The 8,888-nt window shown below is 37.9% G+C and overlaps 2 protein-coding genes across 2 annotated transcripts in view; both read left to right on the top strand.

The window, feature by feature from the left end:
* Nucleotides 1–292: 292 nt before the first annotated feature.
* LOC104773228 (ABC transporter G family member 39) lies at nucleotides 293–7,014 on the top strand. The gene is made up of 20 exons (XM_010497811.2): nucleotides 293–816; nucleotides 948–1,068; nucleotides 1,266–1,354; nucleotides 1,436–1,520; nucleotides 1,596–1,886; nucleotides 1,967–2,057; nucleotides 2,167–3,067; nucleotides 3,180–3,340; nucleotides 3,591–3,694; nucleotides 3,775–3,940; nucleotides 4,037–4,099; nucleotides 4,206–4,327; nucleotides 4,418–4,750; nucleotides 4,836–5,126; nucleotides 5,205–5,288; nucleotides 5,361–5,494; nucleotides 5,581–5,808; nucleotides 5,903–6,074; nucleotides 6,183–6,437; nucleotides 6,519–7,014. Exons 1-20 carry the CDS (start codon nucleotides 431–433, stop codon nucleotides 6,786–6,788), a joined length of 4,347 nt encoding a protein of 1,448 aa, XP_010496113.1. The 5' UTR covers nucleotides 293–430; the 3' UTR covers nucleotides 6,789–7,014.
* Nucleotides 7,015–7,448: 434 nt separating this feature from the next.
* LOC104773234 overlaps nucleotides 7,449–8,888 on the top strand; it is a 3,167-nt gene continuing 1,727 nt past the window's right edge. Inside the window, exons 1-3 of the mRNA XM_010497815.1 lie at nucleotides 7,449–7,714; nucleotides 7,802–8,670; nucleotides 8,785–8,858. Coding sequence (XP_010496117.1) covers nucleotides 7,449–7,714; nucleotides 7,802–8,670; nucleotides 8,785–8,858 — 1,209 coding nt within the window. The remainder of the gene's footprint in view (nucleotides 7,715–7,801; nucleotides 8,671–8,784; nucleotides 8,859–8,888) is intronic.

Here is an 8,888-nt window from a genome sequence, read left to right as displayed (position 1 = left end):
GGGCTGCGTTATCTATTGCTTCTAATTATTATTAGAATAACTATATGGAGTAACTAAATTATATCGAAGTCGATAATTTTACGTTTAAGAAACTGTTATGGCACCCTTTAAAACAAGTTAAATTTACCCTGCATAGTTTTTTTTTAATCTCGTCTGAAACCACAATCTCACACTTTTTCTTCTAAAATTTGCAAAATTTTTTTGATATATTAGACCTTTTTTTTTTTTGTAATTTGATATACATAATTTATTATATTGTTCTATTCTACGTACGTGTGTATTCATTGTTCAAAAGACTTTTTATCCCGCCTCTTCTCTCACCTCCAAGTTTCACTCTTTCTTTAAATGATAGCGGACTGTCAAAAATCTCCACTTGCATATCCATCCCCTTCTTTGTAATTCAAACCGAGTCGTCTTGGCAGTGGCGACGATGCTAGGACGAGATGAAGATCCGGTCGGAACAATAAGCGGGAGAGTGAGTTTGGCCTCGACCAGTCACAGGAGTTCGGTAGGAGCTTCCAAAAGCTTTAGAGATGTGTTTGTATCTCAGGGGGACGAGGTGTTTGGGAAGAGCGAACGACGTGAGGAAGATGACGTTGAACTCCGGTGGGCCGCGATTGAGCGATTGCCAACCTTTGATCGGCTACGTAAAGGCATGTTGCCACAAACGACGGTCAATGGTGAGATTGAGCTGGAGGATGTTAACCTCATGAGGCTCCAACCTAAGGAGAAGAAACAACTTATGGAAATGATCTTGAGTGTTGTTGAAGAAGACAATGAAAAGTTTCTACGTGGATTGAGAGAAAGAACAGACAGGTACGTATGATAACAAAAAAATTAGACAAACCTTATATTTATAATTTTTTGGCTACAAAAAAATTAGACAAACCTTTTATTTATAATTATTTGGCTGAAAAATTTGGATTTTTTTTTTTTGTCGAAAACAGAGTTGGAATCCAGGTTCCGAAAATTGAAGTGAGGTATGAGAATCTTTCAGTGGAAGGAGATGTGTGTAGTGCTAGTAGAGCGCTTCCTACTCTCTTCAACGTCACTTTAAATACAATGCAGGTTCGATTTGTTTTATATCCATTGGGTTGTGTTGTTTTGTTTTTGTTGAGAAAATAAAATCTAAGTTTCACAAAGAAGATCTCTCAACTTCCGAGGTCCAAGTTGAATTTATGAAATTTCTGATATTATTTTCAAGCTCTTATCTATTTACAAAATGATGTTATTTAAGATTCTTCGGTTTTAATTTATGTATGTAGAGCATTCTAGGATTCTTCCACTTCATTCCATCTAAAAAGAAGAAGATTCAGATACTTAAAGACATCAGTGGCATTATCAAACCATCAAGGTAACAAAACCAAAATGTGAATGTCTTTCTTTGATATATTTGATGAGTTTGAGATACAGTAGTATTGTTGAACATTTCCAGGATGGCCTTATTACTTGGTCCACCAAGTTCAGGGAAAACAACTTTGTTACAAGCTTTGGCTGGGAAGCTCGATGACACACTCCAGGTTTGTACCTAGAACTCCTGGTTGAGATGAACCTTTCCGATTCTTATTATCGTCTAACCTGGAAATGGCAAACAGATGTCCGGGAGGATAACTTATTGCGGTCATGAGTTCCACGAGTTTGTTCCTCAAAAGACGTGTGCCTACATTAGTCAACATGACCTTCACTTTGGGGAAATGACGGTGAGACAGACTCTGGATTTTTCGGGACGATGTCTAGGTGTTGGGACACGGTACCAGTTGATGGCTGAGCTCTCAAGGAGGGAGAGAGAAGAGGGAATAAAGCCAGACCCTAAAATTGATGCATTCATGAAATCTATTGCAATATCAGGGCAAGAAACTAGTTTGGTTACAGATTATGTACTTAAGGTACTTTATTTGTGCTTTCTCTAACAAAGTGAATTAAAAAATATATTTTGACCTTATACTTGGTTAATGTCACTTGACAGATACTTGGTTTAGACATATGTGCTGACATACTTGTCGGAGACGTAATGAGAAGAGGTGTTTCTGGTGGACAACGAAAGCGTCTGACAACAGGTAAAACTTTGATTATTACATATGTTCAGTTTGATATATTCTTGATTCATTACAGTAACTTTGTAGACGTGTTCATAAACTTGGATGACACTTAATCTTAATTGAGCAGGAGAGATGTTGGTAGGACCGGCGAAAGCTCTTTTCATGGATGAAATATCAACAGGGTTGGATAGTTCAACAACATTCCAAATCTGCAAGTTCATGAGGCAACTAGTACATATCTCGGATGTTACAATGATTATTTCACTTCTACAACCTGCACCAGAGACTTTTGAGCTTTTCGACGACATTATCTTACTCTCAGAGGGACAAATTGTCTACCAAGGCTCACGGGACAACGTTCTTGAGTTCTTTGAACACATGGGTTTCCAATGTCCTGAAAGGAAAGGGGTTGCAGATTTCTTGCAAGAAGTTACATCTAAGAAGGACCAAGAACAATATTGGAACAGGAAAGAACAACCTTACAACTATGTCTCCGTTAATGATTTCTCAAGCGGTTTTAACTCTTTTCACACCGGGAAACAACTCACTTCAGAGTTCAGGATTCCCTATGACAAATCTAAAACCCATTCTGCTGCACTAGTCACACAAAAGTATGGTATATCAAACTGGGAGCTATTCAAAGCATGCTTTGATAGAGAATGGCTACTTATGAAACGCAACTCATTTGTGTATGTCTTTAAGACTGTCCAGATTACCATCATGTCTTTGATTACCATGACGGTCTATCTCAGGACAGAAATGCATGTAGGCACGGTGCGAGATGGTCAAAAGTTTTACGGTGCTCTTTTTTTCAGCTTGGTTAATGTAATGTTTAATGGACTTACTGAACTAGCATTTACTGTGATGAGGCTCCCGGTGTTTTACAAACAGAGAGACTTCTTGTTCTATCCTCCAGGGGCTTTCGCCTTACCAGCGTGGCTTCTAAAGATTCCGTTATCTCTTATCGAATCAGGAATATGGATCGGTCTTACATATTATACCATAGGTTTTGCTCCTTCTGCTGCAAGGTACATTAATTAGATTTTGCTTCTAGTGCTAGTGAAGATCACTAAAGAACTTTTCTTTATATATATGCTTCTTATTTTCATTTTCTTGAACTAACCAAACTTGTGCCATTAGGTTTTTCCGGCAGTTGTTAGCATACTTCTGTGTGAACCAGATGGCCCTCTCTTTGTTTAGATTCCTTGGAGCCATTGGAAGAACAGAAGTAATCTCTATCTCAATCGGGACCTTCACATTGCTAATTGTCTTTACTCTTGGAGGCTTCATTATTGCTAAAGGTATTGACCCGATTATTATACTCGAATAGTTAAAAAAAAAAAAAAAAAACCCATAAATTTGGTTTTAGCCGATAGTAAAATATTTGAGTACATACGTTGGAATTATTATGGAACATATAAAACATGCTTGAGCTAAATAATCAAACTAGTCCCATTTCCAAATGAGGTAGTGTCTTTTGGTATCATTTTGCGGCAGGTGTCTATGAGCTCTTGTTAAGTGAAAACATGATTTATATATTTTCATTCACAGATGATATCCAGCCTTGGATGACTTGGGCCTATTATTTGTCCCCTATGATGTACGGACAAACCGCTATTGTTATGAATGAATTTCTCGATGAGCGATGGAGCAGTGTAAGATTTCACAAAATCCTTCTCTTGTTGACTACTCTTTAACAATTGTGATGCAAAATCTGTTCTGTTACATGATGCAGCCAAACTATGATACAAGCATCAACGCGAAAACTGTTGGAGAGGTCCTACTTAAGAGCCGGGGCTTCTTCACGGAGCCATATTGGTTTTGGATAAGTATTGTGGCGCTACTTGGGTTTTCTTTGTTGTTCAATCTCTTTTACATACTAGCCTTGATGTATTTGAACCGTAAGTGCTCATATTTATAGTTTTCAGGTTATTTTAGACTTTGGAGTAGAATCATTTATCTAGTTGGCATGGTCTTGAAATAAATAATTTCTTCAGCTCTTGGTAACTCCAAAGCTACAGTTGAGGAAGAAGTTAAAGACAAACAAAAAGGAACAGAAGGTGATCTTTGACTTCTTTAATTTTAAGTTTCTTTTTTTCGATTATTCTGTCTGCTTCAGACTAGATTATGTTTCTTGTTTCTTCTGACTATACTGAGAAATTGCAGGTTCTGTAGTGGAACTCAACAATAGTTCTTCAAGTCATGGTCCAAAGAGAGGAATGGTTTTACCTTTCCAACCGCTTTCTCTAGCATTCAACAATGTGAACTACTACGTGGATATGCCTACAGTAAGTAACTGTATCTCATACTATTTAGACATCACAAGTTACGTTTCAAATGCGTTTTAAGCATTAGTTGTTCCTTTAAAATTATTGCAGGAAATGAAGGCTCAAGGAGTTGAAAGTGATCGACTTCAATTACTAAGAGACGTTGGTGGAGCTTTCAGGCCAGGCATATTGACAGCATTGGTTGGTGTTAGTGGTGCAGGTAAGACAACATTAATGGATGTCTTGGCTGGTAGGAAAACAGGTGGTTACATCGAAGGCAGTATTAGCATATCTGGTTACAGTAAGAACCAAGAAACATTTGCTCGAGTCAGCGGTTACTGTGAACAAAATGATATCCATTCTCCACATGTTACTGTTTCTGAATCCCTCATCTATTCAGCTTGGCTTCGTCTTTCAGCCGACATAGATGCCAAAACACGAGAGGTGAGTAGATTATTATGAAAAATCAGAATCGTGTGCAAGACTTGATAAACAAGTAAACTCCTTTGCTTATTTATGTGATTGATAGATGTTTGTTGAAGAAGTGATGGAGCTGGTTGAGCTCAAACCCATTAGAAACTCAATAGTTGGCCTTCCTGGAGTTGATGGTCTTTCAACAGAACAGAGGAAAAGGCTTACTATTGCAGTTGAATTGGTAGCTAACCCTTCTATAATCTTCATGGATGAGCCAACTTCTGGTCTTGATGCAAGAGCTGCCGCCATTGTTATGCGTACTGTTAGGAATACCGTAGATACAGGAAGAACTGTTGTTTGTACAATTCACCAGCCTAGCATCGACATTTTTGAATCTTTCGATGAGGTTTGCCTCCATAAAAATATTCCACTTTTTGTCCAAGAAACATGATAAATTTAACAAAATTATCTTTGGTTAATGCAGCTTCTGTTGATGAAAAGAGGAGGCCAAGTTATATATGCTGGAAGTTTAGGGCATCACTCACAGAAACTTATTGAATACTTTGAGGTCAATCATCTTTTTTTTTTTTTTTTTTTCACATCATGGAATTAATTAACTATATTTATAACCTTTTTGCAGGGTGTTGAAGGGGTTCCAAAGATCAAAGACGGATACAATCCTGCGACGTGGATGCTCGACGTTACTACTCCTTCAATCGAGTCACAAATGAGCTTGGACTTTTCTCAAATATTCGCCAACTCCTCTCTTTATCGGTATGATTAAGAAAAATGCTACTGAGAAACAAGAGAATTAATTATTACACTGTCTTTTTATATATGAACTCTTATGTTTATCTCAGGAGAAATCAAGAACTCATCAAAGAACTCAGTACACCACCACCTGGATCAAAAGATCTCTACTTCCGAACCAAGTATGCGCAACCGTTTTCTACTCAAACCAAAGCTTGCTTCTGGAAACAGTACTGGTCATACTGGAGACATCCTCAGTACAATGCTATCCGGTTTCTCATGACAGTAGTCATTGGTGTCTTGTTTGGTCTAATATTCTGGCAAATAGGAACAAAAATGTAAGCCTTGTTTTCTTTTTTTATTTTTTATTTATTCTATTATTAAACCATTATCTTATCAAAATGTGACGGATTGGTACAAAAACCAAAACAGAGAGAACGAACAAGACTTGAATAATTTCTTTGGAGCCATGTACGCTGCTGTATTGTTTCTTGGTGCCACCAACGCTGCAACAGTTCAACCCGCAATTGCCATTGAGCGAACAGTTTTCTACCGCGAAAAAGCAGCTGGAATGTACTCCGCTATTCCCTATGCCATTTCGCAGGTTAAAATCATTCTAATATTTTTTTCTTAATGTTATTAGATATAGTTTTTTCAATATAGTTTGATAAAAATAAGAAATCAAACGAAAATGAATTTTAAAATGGTGTAGGTAGCAGTGGAAATCATGTACAACACGATACAAACCGGAGTTTACACGCTAATCCTTTACTCAATGATCGGATGCGATTGGACTGTGACCAAATTCTTGTGGTTCTACTACTATATGTTGACAAGCTTCATCTACTTTACGCTATACGGTATGATGCTTATGGCATTGACACCAAACTATCAGATTGCTGGAATCTGCATGTCCTTCTTCCTTAGTCTCTGGAATCTCTTCTCCGGTTTCCTTATCCCCAGACCGGTAAATTAAGCAACTTACATTTGATAATATCAACTAAAAAAATTTTAAGAGTTAAAAGTTTTTGTTTGGATTAAAATGCAGCAAATACCATTATGGTGGAGATGGTACTATTGGGCAACACCTGTGGCTTGGACATTGTATGGACTCATCACATCTCAAGTTGGAGACAAGGATTCAGTGGTGCACATCACTGGGATAGGAGACATAGATCTCAAAATATTGCTCAAAGAAGGATTCGGGTTCGAACATGACTTCTTACCAGTTGTTGCCGTTGTCCACATCGCCTGGATTCTGCTCTTCGTCTTTGTTTTCGCCTATGGTATTAAGTTCCTCAACTTCCAAAGAAGATAAAGACCTTAAAAGAATAGTGTGGGAAATTATGAACTAAAAACAAAAAGAAAGCCTAGTCTGGTTACGTGATAGCTAAGTCAATGTTGAATATAAAGAATGTAATTAGCTGTTTTCATGCTTAATATGTTAACACTATAATGTTATACTCTGTAAAGCTTATATTATATAGTATAGTTGAGATGTATTAATTGTATTAAGTTTCCTTTTGCTTAATATACTTAGTATATAACTAAGATGTAATTCTACTGAGTTTGGTTAATGAGAAATTAAATTATTCTTTCATCTCTCTCTCTAACTGTCAACATGGTATCAGAGCAAGAACGTTAGTGAGAGAATCTTCTTTTGCTTTGTTGAAATCGATTGATTCATCATCCGATCTTTCGTTTTCTCTTTTGATTTCTCATTCAATCATCTTCTTCTCTTTGGGTTTTTTCGTTTATCTTTCTTTTTGGAGCTCAAATCCAGCTCGATTTCACAAATTTGTTTCGCGATGAGTGCGACATTTGATCAGATTGCTTCTCTCTTTGTTTTTCATCTTTTGCTGGCGATTGCGGTTTTTGTTATTCTCGTTGTTGCTCTCGTAAGTGTTCTTCTTGTTACTTTCTCTACTTGAGAGATTGGGGTTTTCCGATTTTGTTTTTGGCATCGTATTCTTGGATTATGGCGAATTCAGTATCCGATTCGGCTCAACAACCTGACCAATACAACAATCCTTACTTCCTCCATGGCACGGATCATGCTGGTTTGATATTAGTCTCGGATAGGTTGACTACCGGTGCAGATTTTAATTCATGGCGCAGGTCCATGCGAATGGCTCTTAATGTCAGGAACAAATTGGGTTTTATTGTTGGTACGATCTCTAAACCATCCTCAGATCATCGTGATTATGGTTCTTGGAGTCGTTGCAACAATATGGTCTCCACCTGGTTGATGAATTCTGTATCCAAAAAGATAGGCCAGAATCTTTTGTTTATTCCAACAACATAAGGAATTTGGAAGGATATTATCTCTAGGTTCAAACAAGATGATGCTCCGAGAGTTTATGAAATAGAGCAGAAGCTGAGCTCAATTCATCAAGGAGCGATGGATGTGACTGCTTATTACACTGAATTGGTAACTCTCTGGGAGGAACTAAAGAACTATGTAGAACTACCTGTTTGTACATGTGGGAAGTGTGAGTGTATTGCTGCTTTGTTGTGGGAGAAACTACAACAGAGGAGGCGTGTGACTAAATTCTTGATGGGTTTGAATGACTCTTATGAAGCCACTCGCCGTCATATCTTGATGATCAAACCTATGCCTTCTATTGAGAATGCTTTTCACATGGTGACTGAAGATGAGAGGCAACGAAACATCGCTAAACCTACTCGGACTGATGGTGTCGTTTTTCAAACTTCTGGTCCTCCTACCTATGATGGTCCGGCGGATAATATGGCTTATTCTGTTCAGAACACTTATCGTCCAAGGCAATCCTGTCCTCTCTGTACTCATTGTGGCATATCAGGTCATGTAGTTCAGAAATGTTTCAAGTTACATGGATATCCTCCTGGTTATATACCTGGTTTCAAGAGCATTTCTTCTGGTTGTCACTCTCAACGTATGGTTAATCCACAGAGTGTTCAACAAAAAGGACATTCTCAGTCTATTGCTTCACCACATCAGCCGAGGGCTCATGCAGTTGCGAACATCACATCTTCTTCACCATATGTCCCTCCTCCGGCTTTAAATGCAATTAATCTGGATGTTAGCAAGATGACCTCTGACCAGATGCAAACTCTGATCCAACAACTCTCGACGCACATGCAACTTCCAGAAAATCAAGCTCCTTCCAAGGTTTCTTCCATTTCTGAACATGGTGCTATGGCTATTCAATCCTCTGATGGTACTATTCCATTTCCTTCTGCATCTCTTCGTTATGAAAATAAAAACCTTACTTTCCAACATTAATGCTTATCATCTCTTTATTCAAAGCTACCACATGGTTCTTGGATTATAGATTCTGGTGCTACCACGCATGTTTGTTCTGATTTGGCTTTGTTTAGAGAGACTATTCCTGTTTCTGGTGTAACGGTTTCCTTGCCTGATGACACTAGAGTTGCG

This window comes from Camelina sativa, unplaced genomic scaffold (genome assembly GCF_000633955.1).
Source record: "Camelina sativa cultivar DH55 unplaced genomic scaffold, Cs unpScaffold00495, whole genome shotgun sequence".
Taxonomy (NCBI): domain Eukaryota; kingdom Viridiplantae; phylum Streptophyta; class Magnoliopsida; order Brassicales; family Brassicaceae; genus Camelina; species Camelina sativa.
The sequence above is the reverse complement of the archived record's forward strand: the minus strand, read 5'-3'. Positions and strand labels throughout refer to the sequence as shown.